Source organism: Mandrillus leucophaeus, unplaced genomic scaffold, assembly GCF_000951045.1.
Source record: "Mandrillus leucophaeus isolate KB7577 unplaced genomic scaffold, Mleu.le_1.0 Scaffold221, whole genome shotgun sequence".
NCBI lineage: Eukaryota > Metazoa > Chordata > Mammalia > Primates > Cercopithecidae > Mandrillus > Mandrillus leucophaeus.
The window spans coordinates 2,607,792-2,623,964 of NW_012102266.1; the positions used below are offsets into that span (position 1 = coordinate 2,607,792).

The 16,173-nt window shown below is 38.6% G+C and overlaps 1 protein-coding gene across 1 annotated transcript in view; it reads right to left on the reverse strand.

The window, feature by feature from the left end:
* Positions 1–16,173, reverse strand: part of LOC105540525 (myosin-J heavy chain-like) — a 262,857-nt gene that overhangs the window by 210,324 nt on the left and 36,360 nt on the right. Inside the window, exon 3 of the mRNA XM_011981193.1 lies at positions 12,021–12,128. Coding sequence (XP_011836583.1) covers positions 12,021–12,128 — 108 coding nt within the window. The remainder of the gene's footprint in view (positions 1–12,020; positions 12,129–16,173) is intronic.

Genomic DNA, 16,173 nt, shown 5'->3' on the forward strand with positions numbered 1-16,173 from the left:
CACTTGGACACAGGAAGGGGAACATCACTGGGGCCTATCGTGGGGAGAGGGCAGTGGGGAGGGATAGCATTAGGAGATATACCTAATGTAAATGACGAGTTAATGGGTGCAGCACACCAACATGGCACATGTGTACATATATTACAAATCTGCATGTTGTGCACATGTACCCTAGAACTTAAAATATCATTTAAAAAAAAGGAAAAAAAAAAGAGGAAATGGAGAAAGTTAGCAGAGAAATTCTAGGAAGAGGTGTATTAATGAAAATTTGACTCTAAGAAATGAGGCCTTTGTTTTTTCTAGATTAGAAAGGTGAGAGAGGATATAATACCTTTAAAGAACTGAAAGTGGCGTCATAGTGGTATACAGGGAGTGGTATAAGGTAAAGCTGGAGAAACAAGCAGGTGGGTGGATCATAAATGGTATTGTAAGATCTGTTAGAGGATAGATTTGACCCTGACAGTGAAATCAGGCTAATTTAAGATTTAAATTTGAGAGATATGAGGTCTTTGTTACAGAACCTTCATTCCAGTGTAGTGTTGAGGAGTCATTAAACAAAGGCCATAATGACGGTGAAGTCAGGAGAGGCATTGCAGAAGGTGGCCTGGACAAAAATGATGATAGTGGAGATAGAGGAAAAAAGATGGATTCAAGAGTGATTTGGGAGTCATCACCCACAGTACTCAGCAATTGATTGCATATGAGGCATGAGGAAAGAATGAAAGCAGCACAGGGTGGCTGGCAGCACTGATAACTGACCTAGGGAATGTGGGAAAAGGAAGAGGTTTGGGGCAAGAAGCAGGTAAGTTGAATTGTGGAGACTGAGAACTTGAGTTGTCTGTGAGAACCTTGGTGGAGCTGTTCAGTACACATAATTAGGTCTGGATTCAGGGAAGACCTGGACTAATAGTGAGGACTTAAGACTTTTCAGCAGATTGTGTACCCTAAAGTCAGATCACCAAGGAGAGTGTGTAGAAGGAGCAGACAGGAGGACTGCAAGCCCACAAAAGATCTTTCATCATTTGCAAAATGGCATATACAATTTTCCAGGACTGTTTGGAGAAATACATGAGCTAAAATTCACAGGAGTCCCAAACAGAATGTCTAGCTCATAGTATAAACTCAATAAATATTTACTGAATGAATAATTGAACAAAAGCGTATACCTAACTTACTAATTTATTTGTAGACAACAAGCAAAGGGAAAGTTCGTTTACCATCTCAAAGAAAATCTCATGAACAAAGTACAAGTTAAGCCCATACACAGAGACACCTCCTCCTAACAGCAGAGCCATGACTCTTAAGGCATGAGGCTTTTTGCCTTTTCCAAGAGGAGAAAGTCACATTTATTAGCACCGGTCAGCTATTTAAAACTGACCTCTGTTTGATCTTGACATTTACAAGCAAAAGGAAGTCTTTAGTTATGTAACAGGCCAACAATCCACACATCCCGCCTGCAACAACAATACACTACAGAAACCGATTTGTCATTGTGTTTGACTATTCAAAACAACACCATCTCTTCACCAGCTTCTAATTTTTTTCCTTGCATTCTCTGAGGCTACCAATTTATGCCAACAACCCAGTAACAAGAGGAAGATGAACATCTGCTTAAATGAGAAGTTGTTGGATTTTGTTTTTTTAATACAGAGGGAACTTGTCTGCTGTAAAATCAATCAGAACTCTGGCTAGCCAAATTGTTTAATGAAGTTCCTGATAACTAGGTTTCATGTTGATAAGGAACCCATTCCAGGTCAAACAGACTGCTTGTGATTTTGTGGCATTAAAGTACACTTCAAAATAGTTCCGAAAACAAAAACTCATTCACAAAACTCATGATTTCAGATTGGCATGTCAAGCATAATTTCTGAGCATTTGCAGAAATGAATACTCCTACCAAGGGCACATTGTTTATTTCAAATAAACTTGACATCAAAAGATCCACTGTTGCATATAAACAATGAAAAAAAAAACAGAACATTTTTTGGACAATCTCAGTATGCATCAGATTACTTTTAGCTACTCAATACACAAATTCAGTATCTAAAAATTTGCTGGTATCTTTGTTCCTTCTATTCCTAAACATAAAGAAAAGATAGACTGGACACTAAGATGTACTAAGAGAGAAATAATGGGAGTTTTGTTAGGGCCTTAGGCATAAAATGATTCATAATTTCTTACTGATTAGAGTTAAACATAGCATATTATATTTTTTTTGTGGGGCGTTGTTCGTTTCTAGTCCAAGTTTTATAACAATACACATAAATATACCTGAAGAATTTAGGATAAATATTAGCAAAATGGTTAAAACTCCCAAGAGAAAGTAAACTGTTAAAATCCTCCCGTTTCTTTGAAAATACCATCTTGAAGAGAAAACCTGAGTCCCAAGAACCTTGATCTAACCTAGAGCAATAATTTGGCCTTACCTTTTATTGTTTAATATCAAAAACAACAGGAATAACACACACACCCCAACACACACACACATGCACATACACATACACACAGATCTACAGTCACCAGCTTCTCAAGGACAAGGGCCCACAAGGTTATTCTCAGGAACCAGACTTCCCAATGGGATTTAAGGTCAAGCGTAGTCCCACAGATACCCTTTAGCATGGCCCAGCAAAGTACTTAACACCGTCTGAAGCGCTATGTATTTTCAATGTTTATTTGTTTTCTGTCTGTGTCCTCCAGTAGAATGTCAGCTCCATGAGTCAGGGATCTTATTAATCTTGTTTACTGCTGTATTCCCACTTCTAGATATAGTACCTGGCATATAGTGAATCCTCAATAAACCCTTGTTATATGAACAAATGAGTGCTGGCCAACAAAAACAAATGAACAAAAAAAAAACAAAGAAAGAAATTAAACTTGGCTTGATCTTGACTTTGAACAGCGTACAAAGCCACAAATGCCCCAAATTAGGTTCTTGCAATAAGCCAGAATGGGCCTGACGGGGAGCACTACGTTGGGGAGCAAGTCAGAATAGATACAAGTCTTTTTCAGAATGGAATGCTTCTTTTGCATTTTTGCCCCCTCTTGAATTTCCTTTAACTTTCTTGTTCATTCTGACAACATACACATAATATTTTCTTTCTTCAAATGCAGATTACAGGTAATTTATCCCCACCTCTTACATTCCAGAAGTCTCATCATACAACTCCAACAAGGAGAGGTATATCAGAGTTCAGCTCTTGCCATCTTCTGCTAATTTGAGACTTGGTCTTCTGTCTTGCTGAGATTATCTCTGTGAACTATAACACGGGGCTCTTGGAGCAATATTATTTTGTCATTCTTCCTACATCTTTTCTTTTTTCTTTTCTTTCTTTCTTTTTTTTTTTTTCTTTTCTTTTTTTTTTTTTTTTTTTTTCTTTTTTTTTTTTTTTTTTTTTTTGAGATGGAATCTCACTCTGTTGCCCAGGCTGGAGTACTTGGCACTATCTCCACTCACTGCAAGCTCCGCCTCCCGGGTTCACGTCATTTTCCTGTCTCAGCCTCCCAGGTAGCTGGGACTACAGGTGCCCACCACCATGCCCGGCTAATTTTTTGTACTTTTTAGTGGAGACGGCATTTCACCATGTTAGCCATGCAGCTGGAGAACACAGGACAAGGGCGAAAAAGAAACTCAGCCTGAAGGTCTGGGTTAGCATCTGGTACTGAAGCTAGATGGGAACTTGTTATAAATGCAAAGTTTTGAAACTTTCCTCAGATCTATGAATCATAAACTCTAGAGATAAGGCCCAGCAATCTGTTTAACAGGCTCTTGAGGTGCCAGTTTGAAAACCTAGGCAAATTCTTCTTGTTCGATGTTGCTGTGTAAGAAATGTCTGTTAAGTGTCTTTGGTCTATGACCACATGTTAAGAATAGGGGCTTTGAATTTTAAAAATACTTTGGTTCTAATTCTAGATTAACGATTTGTATTAGTCTCTTGTAATGCTGCTAAAAAAGTCATACGCAAGACTGGGTAATTTATAAAGGAAACAGATTTCATGGACTCACAGTTCCACATGGCTGGAGAGGACTCACAATCACGGCAAAAGGCAAAGGAAAAGCAAAGGCACGTCTTCCATGGCAGCAGGCAAGAGAGCTTATGCAGGGGAACTCCCAGTAGTAAAACCATTAGATCTTGTGAAACTTATTCAATACCAGGAGAACAGTATGGGGAAAAACGTTCCTATTATTCAATTATCTCCACCTGGCCCTGCCCTTGACACGTGGGGATTATTACAATTCAAAGTGAGATTTGGGTGGGGACACAATCAATCCATATCACAATTTATTGACTATATGACCTTTAGCAAATGAAAATGATTTTTATTCTCATTGTCCTCAATAGCAAATTGGGTTATTGTGTAGCTAAAATGAAATGTTTATAAATCTCAACACAACACGTGGAAAACTGTACATGCTTAATAAATGTTAGTTCTTCCACTCTCTATCATTTATAATGCATTGCCCCAGGGATCTGGTCCTAGGCATGTATTTCTGCAGGATGCAAGATTAGACACCCTCTTCCACCTCCTTTTATGTCTCCATTATTGGTTCAATTATTCTTTAAGATGAGAAAGAACCTAAGGCAGAGACATCCCAGAGGAAAAAAATAAAGAGAAAGAAATTTTCTTTGCATATAACTTAACTGTTCAGGTCAGCCATAGAGTGAGGATACAAGAATGCCCTGTTCCTAGTTTTATTTTGGGCCTTAATAGGCCTTAATAAATGTCTCTCTCATCAGGTCAGGGGAAAAAATGCCCAACTCACACATGAGCTATTACTAAGAATCAGAAAAATACCACACATGCTTTATCCAAAAGTTGAGAAATAAAACTATCACGTTTTTCTCCATTGAAATTTCTTTCCATTTTGAGTGCAATAAACCTCTCTTAATGGAAGGAAAAGGGGTAAAAGACCAAAAAGGGACCCCTTGCTGTATGCCTCATCCCTACCTGGGAGAAACAATGATAGCAAAAAGAGGTCAAGTTTCCCACCCAGTTTTCCACCTCCTATCCCCTGCATCAAATCATGAAATCTTCTTTCTAGGAAGTTTTTATGGCATGCTTAATATGAAAGTTCTTCAGAGATATCATAGAAGTGCATATTTTGAAAAAATTGTGCATGGATTTCAAAAATAGTTTACACCAAAATAAACTCATACTAACTTGTAACACATGTGAACAGGATCTAGTATGAGGTATTAAGAAGAAGAAAACAGTTTGAAAAGAGCCTCTACCAGAGGAACATGAATTCTGCTAAAATAGAAGCAAGAACAAACATCAAATTTATGTGAAGCTTGGGTGAAAGAATGGTGAAATAATTGATGCTTTACAAAAAGTTTATATACACAATGCCCCAAAGAAATTGGCAGTTTATTTGTAGATAATTTGTTTTAAAAAGTAATGAGACCATGTTGAAGAAGCAGCTTGTGGCAGCAGACCATTTACATCAATTTTTGAGGAAAAATGTATCTGATTTATGTCCTAATTGAAGAGGACCAAAATTAATAAGAGAAACAATAACCAACACCATAGCTATCTCAATTGGTTCAGCATACACCATTCTGACTGAAAAATTAAACTTGAGCAAACTTTCTACTTGATGGGAATGGGTGCCAAAACTGTTGTGCCAAGATCAGCTGAAGACAAAAGTTGATCTTTCAATGGAAATTTAAACAAGTGGGATCAAGATCCTGAAGCATTTCTTCAAAGAATTGTAATAGGAGATGGAACATGGCTGTACCAGCACAATCCTGAAGACAAAGCACAATCAAAGCAATGGCTACCAAGAAGGGGAAGTGGTCCAGTCAAAGCAAAAGTCTGGTCAAGAGCAGAGGTCATGGCAAGAGATTTTTAAAAGTCTCAAACCATTCTACTTGTTGACTTTCTGCAGGGACAAAGAATGATAGCATCTGCTTATTATGACAGTGTTTTATGAAAGTTAGCCAAACTTTAGAAGAAAAACACCCAGGAAGGCTTCAGGAGAGTCCTTCTCCACCATGACAATGCTTCTGCTCATTCCTCTCATCCAAAAGGGCAACTTTGCAAGAGTTTCCACAGGAAATCATTAGGCATCTTCCTTACAGTACTGATTTGGCTGCTTCTGCCTTATTTTTGTTTCCTAGTCTTAAAAAAAACCTTTAAAGGGCACTCATTTCTCTTTAGTTAATGATGTAAAGAAAACACTGTATTTAGTTGGTTAAATCCCCAGGACCCTCAGTTCTTCAAAGTGGACTAAAGGGCTGGTATCATCACTTCAAAAGTATCTTGAACTTGATGAAGCTCATGTTGAAAAATAAAATTTATGCTTTTTATTTTTATTGTTTAATTCCATTTTTCCATGAACTTTAAAAAGTCTTCTCATATATGACTATATTTTGCTAGGTATGGTACCCAGAAGATATATAAAATGAATTCTGACTACATAGTTCTTACTGGATTCACCTCCTGACACCCTCCCTGCCCAGCTTGCCAAGGAAAACAGTTCCCAGTCTGTACAAAATCAGATAATGGGCAGAAACAGACAAAAGTTCCAAGAGATGAAGCAGAAAGGAAAGACAAGGTTAAAGAACTAAAATCCCTTTACCAGATGAAGAGATGAGAAAGAGTAGAAGAGAAACTGGATAGTAGAAAAGCCAGCCAAGTTAGGACAAAGGGAGCTTGGGTAGGGGGGCAGTGTGTGTGTGTGTGTATGTGTGAGAGAAAGACTTTTGTGGTAGGTTGGGACTCGTTAATTTATGTGGCTCAAGGCATAAAGAGAACTACACAGTTCTATTATGACCACTGGTAGGAGTGAAAATAAACAGATATTTTTGAGAACCTACTGTCTTAGTTCATTTGGGCTGCTATAACAAAATACTATGAACTGGCTAGCATATAAACAATGGGAATTTCTTTCTTTCTTAAAATTCTAGAGGCTGAGCAGTCCAAGATCAAGGCACCAACAGATCTGGTGTCTTATGAGGGTCTGCTTCCTGGTTCACAGATGGCAGCTCCTTACTCTGTCCTCACATGGTGGAAGGGGTGAGGAAGTTCCCTTGAGCCTCTTTTATAAGGACACTAGTCCCATTCCTGAGTTAGTGCTCTCAAGAACTTACCATCTACCAAAGATCCCACCACCACAAACTATCATATTGAGGATTAGGTTTCAACATATGAATTTGTTCTTTTTGATGGGGGGACAGAAACATTCATCCATAACACCTACAAAGGGACAGAAGGACCAATACCTATCCCATTTAATCCTCACGACAGCGCTATGAAACTAACATGTTTACACCCTCCTAGATAAGACAACTGTAGCTGGGGAGACAAAGTGAATTGCCCAAGGCCATAAAGCTAGCAAATAGTGGAACAGGAACAAAGCCGGGGCTCTCCCTGATCTGATACCTGGAGCTGGGAACCAGAAGCCATCAATAAATGAAAGAGACTCTGGGCTAACACTGCTGCCAAAGGGAATGTTGCCTCATAAACTCTACATTGGCGTGCATCTGGATTCAGGCTTCATTGCAAAAGTATGGGTTTTCTTGACACTTTCTTTTGTCTCAACACAAAAGCTGTATGGTCTATTTGCTTGTGTATGGTTATAAACAGCAGTCCACCAGAGTCCTTTTCATTGTCCTCCTATATTCACTGGTGATAGAAGCCAGCACACATGAAAAGCCTTTTTTTAATGGGCTTCTCTAGAAACCCTTTACTTCTCATCTTTCTTTCACATTCCTAACAGCTTTTCTCCCTTTCTTATTCACCCTTTTTCTTTATCTATTACCCAACATCCAGGCATTTAGTTTTCCTCCCACCTGATCTTAACCTATGGGAAATATAATAAAGTATTTTCTTAAGCAAGACTTGGTAATATGTTGAGTGATTTATCGTTATAATCCAGGTTAGAAGTTGGGGCCTAATGACACTTTCTGACTCTACTTTGGCTGAATTGCTGCAGTCAGTTATTTCTCAAAGTCTTGACTAACCCAGATGATAAGTCTTAATTGCAAATTATTCTAATTTCATGTTTCTTTTATTTTGACATTAGTGACTTGACTGCAGAGAAATAAAGAATAATTGTAAGCTAAAGTGAAGCCCAACAAAGAATTCTATTGACTGTGTGACCTCATCGGAGGAAGTGGCCACAACCTTCTTGTTTGTTGCCTATTTCTATTTTTTTCTTTGTAACAGTGGACCTTGCTGAAGGAGTCCTTAGAAATGTCCAGTTTGCATAAACCGAGGCCCCGGATCAACAGATGATTAATGTAGGAAACAACCCTAGGCACCTATACTTTCCATTCTGAGTTAATTCTATGTTCTCAGAGGCAAAGCTAAGAGATAAGGTCTTGAATAACAGTGAGATTAACCATTTTCTCAAAGGCAGGACCCATTGTTTGATAATACTGCAAGCTTCCACTGCTTCCTTCTAGCACAAATCTTGGTTCTTCTTGTTTCTTCCACACTCCTCACCTCATTCTACTCCACTGGGACAGCCCATAATTTGGGTTACCAGTAAAGGCAAGGTAGCATTCCCAACATCCTTGTGACAAATCCTAAATTAACGACATTTAGAAGAAGCCTTAACATGTATAGTAGGCAAAAATATTCCTTCAACACACACACACACGCACACACACACGGATTGAGAGAGTGTGTGTGTATGCGTGTGTGTGTAATCATTGTCTTTAACACTAAAGGCAATCTTTCTGTAATCGCTTAGTGGCATGACCTGGTAAGGAAGACAGTGGCACCCAGTGGACAAATGTTTGATTGTTTGAGACAGGTGTTCCATTCTGAAATATTCTCAAGAACTTTCTTAGGAAATATCAGGTTCTTCCCTTTCCCTATCCTCTCATCCATGTTTTTAATGTCGACTTAAATTTTTAAAAAGGGGACAGAGGACTGTTCTTAAAGTTTTTATCTTTTCAAGGAAAAGACTAGACTCAAACACTGGAGAAAGCAAAAATTTTAGGATTAAATCCTGTGACAACAGTGTTGATTGACTCCTCTCAACAGTAACAATGAAGACAGCCAAATCTCATAAAATGCTCAAGTTAATTAAAAATATAATATCGAAAATGCCTGCAATGTGCTTTACATATCATACTCTCCCTTTCCTCAAACCATGGCCAACTTCCAATTAAACTCACTTGGTTATGCAAATTTGGCAACTTCAAGAAAAACGCTTTAGTACAATTAACACATACAGATCCTGCAACTTAATGCTATTGTGCAGTTTATCTTGGAGTCATATAAACACCTATTTTCATTCTTCATATCTTCCAATTTTTCTATTGTCTGTGAGCTACTTGGATAGAGAAGCTCTGACTTATATGTCTTTCCTGCAAAACACCTAACCAGCATCTTACTTATGGTAGGTACAAAAAGGTTGTGAAATCCAGTTTCCATTTTATATATTTAATCTGCTATATTACTGAAAAAATGAATACATCTAATTGTTTGGTGTTATACAAAGAGATCATCCAGCAAAGAATCTTAAATATTAGGAGCTATCTGTGAAACCGCCTTTGTAAATTATAACTGAGGAAATTATGACAGTGAAAGAAATAAGACCTAACCGACTCTATCTTGCTTCTAACACTTAAGCTGTCCTTGTTCATTCCTAGGCATAGGCCGAACTATCTGTGGGAAGGAATTCAGTTCATGGTTTGACTCTGAAACAAAATTGATAACAGCCTTTTCCCAAAGACCCTGCTCTTGCCTGAGGTCCAATCTGCCCCTGCAGAACTACCAAATTAGCTACAAAATTAGAAATTACAATTGAGGGGTCATGCAGCCTGTGGCTCTGAGAGTCTGAACCTCTCCAAATTGCTCCTGGGGATAACATCACTGTTGTAAAGTTTAAGATCAGTGCTTCAGATGTTTTGCAGACCCTGCACTTGATGGATCAGCTGACACCACCCAGCCCAACCAGTTCTGCCATCACACCCAGGAACAGAAGACATTAAGCAAACCTAACTTCCACCCACTATGATTCCATCTCCAACCTGACCAACCAGCACTCCCCACTTTCCGGGTGCCTCTCCGTCAAATTATCTTTAGAAGCTCTGATCCCTGAATGCTCAGGGAGACTGATTTGAGTAATAATAAAACCCCGGTCTCCTGCACAGCCAACTCTGTGGCTCTGTGATTTCCTCTTTCTCCACTGTAATTTCCCTGTCTTGATAAATCGATTCTGTCTAGGCAGCGGGCAAGGTGAACCCACTGGGTGGTTACATCTGCATTGGATAAAATAAAAATATTTCATTAAGAACCAAAGGAATGGGTACTTTTTTTTTTTCTTTGAGACGGAGTCTCGCTCTGTTGCCCAGGCTGGAGTGCAGTGGCGTGATCTCAGCTCGCTGGATGTTCCGCCTCCCGGGTTTATGCCATTCTCCTGCCTCAGCACCCGCCACCATGCCCTGCTAATTTTTTTGTATTTTTAGTAGAAACGGGGTTTTCACCATGTTAGCCAGGATGGTCTTGATCTCCTGACCTCGTGATCCACCCGCCTCGGCCTCCCAAAGTGCAGGAATCGGTACTCTTATGAGTGAATTGAATCTTACTGATTCAAACGAGAAATCATTAAAAGTCATTTGATTACCAAAAAAATCCCATATACCTTCTTAGTGTAACCTAATCCCAGCAGGGGTGCCCCTTTTTAGTTATCCACTGAAAAATCCTTCCCAATTTGGAGACTCTGAAATTCTTAGGTTATTTTGTTGTTTTTGTCGTTTTGTTTGTTTGTTTTGCTTTGAAATGGTACCTCATGTTTATCATTATATTCTTGGTAATTCTTAATTTTGCCACAGTTCAAGGCTTGTTTCTGTTTGTTTTAGAAAAAAAAAAAAAACAGTTGGCAGGCTAGAGCTATGGCTTGAGGCTGAGATGGAAACTTTTCCAAAAGGGTAGCACATTTTTATTAGCTGACACAACTCCCCTGTGACCCCTTGCATCAATCGCATTTAGTCAGTAAACAATAAATACATGCCAAAGTAAGGGATGCACCTTTTTTGGTAAGCTGAGAAAGAAATGAAGGGCATTTGTGTGTGTATCACTAAATTATATATTAATTATACTTTTTCTCATAACACAAGGCACTTTTCCTCCTTAGTTTCCGCTAAAATTCTGATGCAATTAGCTTTTACTGTACAGAGAGACTGCCTTTATTAAAAGTACCTTAAAATTATTTTTCTCCAAAGTATCTAAAATATACTTTTATCTAAACATATCAATCCAGGAGAAATTAATGAACATTTCTAACATTGCAGGGCCTCCTCCATCCTTTTCCCTTCACTGACTGTCACCAAAAGAGAGCACTGGGGGACCCAGACTCCAAGCAGTTTGTCCTCTGGGGCCAAGTCTCTCTGACCGGGGGAAAGGCAACAATAGTTGCACTATTTGCAAAGTATAATCTTATTGGGAAATGTTCCAGCCCTGGTCTGAGCTTTACTGATACTAGTAAAGCTGGTTTACTGCCTCTGAAATCATGGACCTGCTGTACATGCAAAGCACTCTAAGGTGTCCAGGCCACCTGGTGCAGGCCAGGCTCCACTTATCATCTGCTGCTTTGCTTCTGTAAGTTTCAAAAACCTAAGAGGGATGTCAATATTTGAAAAACTCTCTTCTAAGTACAGTTTCCTAAAAATAAAAGAAAATTACTTCTGCATGACTCCAGTAGGCTTTATTTTATCTTTGAGCTTATCTATTTATAATGCAAATATGCTTTGCTTATTCAGGAAAACCATTTAGTTAAAGAAGGTTTGCCTAACTCATGGCCTGTGGTGAATGAAAGTCAAATAAAATACAAAGATGAAAAAAGTTTTAAAGACCGAAAAGTTCCATACAGACTAAAGTAGGCACTGTTACGTCTAAAATGAATGGAATGCTGTGTGCGTGTGTGTGTGCATAACTGCAATGTGTATGTGTGTGTATGTGTGTGTGTATCAGTAGAGGCAGAGGTTAAAACATGTGTTTACATTTACACTTGCCATGCTGCACACTGAGGAACATTTGTTTCCAGTTCCCATAACAGGTGTTACCTGTTCAGATAAAGCTTTAGCCTTTTCTTCTGCGTCTTTCAGACAAGTCTCCAATGACTCAAGTTGGGCCAAGGTAAACGCCATCTGTCCAGTATCCAGGGACACTTTCTTTAAAAAAAAAATCAATTATTACTTTTTGACAGGGATCGTTTGAGCACATCTCAAACAATCTTATGGACTAATGACAGGCTTGATAAACTCACACAAATCCTCCCCTTTTCTTAACAAGGAAATAAAACGGCAAAATGTTTTAACAATAGTTTTATTTAAAACATAGAATGTAAAAAGAGTAAAAAATAAATGATGACAATGAACAGCTTTAGAAAGTTAGATTAAATAACTGTCATTGGAATTTGATTACTTTGAAACTTTTATTCTTCTAAATTAAAATTTCACATTCCTGATGGAAGATGTCACCTAGAATGCCTATGTTTTTAACATTCACCTAACAGTAGGAACGGAGTCAACTGAACTCAGAGAAACCCTGCTTCCTCTCATCTTCACCTTCTCAGCACATGTCATTGAAGCAAAGATACCACATGTTTTAGAGTCAGATCATTCTTCCCCAGAGCCTGGCTAATATGACTCAAATTAGCAGATGTGTAGACTCTGCCTTTCAAAATTTTTCTTTTTCTTTTTCTTTTTCCAGGCAGAGTTTCACTCTCGTTGCCCAGGCCGAGTGCAAGGGCACGATCTTGGCTCACTGCAACCTCCACCTCCTGGGTTCAAGCGATTCTCCTGTCTCAGCCTCTGAAGATTACAGGCACGTGCCACCACGTCCAGCTAATTTTTATATTTTTAGTAGAGATGTGGTTTCACCATGTTGGCCAGGCTAGTCTTGAACTCCTGACCTCATGATCTGCCCACCTCCACCTCCCACACAAAGATTACAGATGTGAGCCACTGTGCCCAGACTCAAAATGTTTCTAAAGTTACTTTTCCTCAGCTACAAGCTGAAGAGTACACAAAATTGGTATGAAAACACCAGGTACAGGCCCTTGTGAGGCTAGAGCACTTCCTTGCTACTCTTTTGCTATTGTAATACTTAGTAATTACAAAGCAATACAAAAGTTGGAAAACCTTGTACATGCTAGGATGATGACCTTCCTATAGTTTCTCTGGGTGCGTCCTGTTTTCTTGCGAATACTCCTGCTGCAGCTGCTTCCAATTAACCCCATAAAGAACGAACTGCATTCCTACATATCTTAAAGGTCTAACTTCTGTTTTATTTTTTTCCCTGTGGCTTATGAGACCACCGATTTTACATGTGTGCATTTCCTGACGATACAATAGAGCCATCTGGTGGTAAATGGAACCAGGCATAAAAATACAGCATTCATTCAGTTTCTGTACTTGTTCATACTATACATCGAACCTTGAGTCTCTGCCACTGGCCTCTGATATAAACAGAGTTCTATGGGACGAGAGGCAAAAAAATATTTCTACTTCACCAACAGCCTGGCTCAACAGTCAAGTTCTGCCGCTACAGGGGCATACTCACCCTCAAAAGTTTGCCTTTAGGGGAGGAACATCTTAGGCTGGAATGGTGATACTAGGAAGTGAACCAATTGTCCTCGGATCCCTGATGGTTCCAGTAATTTCAAAAATGGGTTCAAAAATTCTCAAAAAAAAAAGCCTTTAAACAAAATTCTTGTGCATTTACACTTAGAGATGAATACAGGCTGTAAGACATTATATGCAGAAATGGGGAATTGTCATGAGGCCAAACTATTTTTAAAAGATGGGGAATCCCTGATCTAGACTTCTATTTCCAGGGAAAATTTTCTTGTTGAACGGTTGATCTCAAGAGGAACTTTTTAAAATTTGTGTGAGTAGACTCAGCAAGATCATCTAATCCATTTCTCCAGGGCTTCTTCAAACACCCAAAATTTCCCCAGCCGAGAACAACAAACATTTCCATAAGACAAAAACATTGTAAGTCAAAGCCAAATGAAACAGGCGTAACTGAGAACTGTTATTAAATAACACAGGACTTTTTGTACAGACAAATTTAGGGAATTGTCATGTGTTTTAGGACAGGGAAAGACCTGAGCAAACCATGGAGAATGCAAAGTCAGTCTTTTACACCCCCACTCCAGCTGTAGTGAGCACGCCCTGCTCTCTGACCCGCCTTTCAGCTTCTGCCACGCTCTTAAGGGAAAAAGCTTACACAAAAGCAGGCACTTTTTAAATAGGAGGTAACTCCATTAACAGAACAAAGGCAAACAAAAATGAAGTCAAGAACAATTTCAAAAATAAGTAAACACATGAAGATAGAGGTTTGGGAGGTGGACATGTGGTTTCAAAGACTAAAAAAGTTAGATGCACTCAGTCATTGTCCCAGTTTTGCAAGGTACAATGGCAGAAGGGCAGAAAGATAGGACTTCCATTATTAATTTCATTTTACTTCCAGGTACATGTGGACACATGCAATTTGTATTAATAATGAAAATGAATATTCTCAGTGGTTAAAGTAGTTGCAAGTGAATTATATTAATCAACAGTCTATGACATCAAAATGATGAAAATATAGGCAATATACAGGTGTTGGGAATTGAACCTGTGTATGGATTTCCAAATGGTAAATTCCAACAATTTAATAATAATCTCCATTGTGAATTTCTACTTTTTGTCTTAAAATTGTCTACCTAAATATAAAGTTATTATCTAAATACAGATACCAAAGTAGCCAAGTTGATCAATCGAAGATGATACCAAATAACACTAAAAATTCAATAAACTCTTTGATTACAGTAAAGACACCTGACTATTATTATGCATGGATGTTGAGGTTGATAGTTTACTAATTGAACAAATTTTATATGACATTGTAAGAGTAGACTTCGTTCTGGTTGCAAAGGTTTCTCATTTGATAATTTAAAGGAAAATTTACATATTATTTTCTAATTTTATATTTCTTGATTTCTTAATCTATTCCAGTACCTTCTCATTATCCTCTACCTTGCTGTTAAGGCTTTATTTAAGCCTTAACAGCTTAAATAAAGCTGTTATTTAATAACAGCCTTAAAATGTCCTAAAATGACAGCTATACAAACCCTTTGACCCTTAAGGACTGGCTCAAGGTTTCTGATTGATCCAACTTCATGTGCCATATCTAGAAATGTTCCTGTCTGCAGAAGCCAGACAGGACTTTGCTGAACAGTAAGTAGGAGCCTGATAAATAATTGTTGATTGATTAAAGGCTCGGCAGTCAATGAAGGTGGTTGTACCAGAACGAGCAGTCCTTCATGCTGAGAGGCTATAACAGTGACTTCTTTGAGCAATACTTTTCATGCATCTGACCTGGGACATTGACAGGGATCAGAGCCACAGAGAAGTTCTGCTTGCCATGGTCCGGGGCCAGACTGTGCAGATGAGGACAAGAATGTGGTCATGAGGCTGAGTGATGGTAGGGTTGTTGTAAGAACTGAATGAGGTAAAGCAGATAAGTGCTTTGACAGATGAAATGCTCAATACATGTTAATAATTCCATTATCCCAATTCCTTTAAAGAGAATAATTTGGTATTAAGACTCTCTAGCTTATTTTAAAACCCAAGTAAAAGAAAATACCCACGGGGACACTTTCGTAACAGCAAGTGATCAAATGGCAGTGGGAAATTCAGTCAAGTTTGTAATTAAGAACAGTTAATGTATTAAATATGTGCACGTACATTTATTTAAGAGAAAGAGTTTTAAATAAAAGTGTGGTTATGGCAAATTTCACCTTTGTGGAAGAGCATTTTGACATAGGTCAGTTTTGGAGAATTCAGTGTCTCTAAAATCTGAAGCTTCTAATATGTCAGGGTTCTAGCAGCAGCCCCTGCTCAGTGGTAGAGTAACTTCCTTCCAGATAAACACATTTTACAATATCCTGTTTGATATCTATTCATTACTGTTGCCCATTCCTCTCTCCTTCTGCTTGACAGGCACCTATCACCCTATTCTTCCTTACCCTTCTGCAACCTACTCATTTTCTCATGCAGAGTCAAGTCTTTCCCCAGCTGATCATCTTCTCCCCCACCCACCACCCATGCCTCATCCCCTCACCCTGGGCACATTTATTTCATCTCTCCCCACTGCCCTTTCATGATCGGAATTCACGTCACAGTGATAATTGCATCACTCTCATGTTCTTTTGTGTTTAGCGTTTGC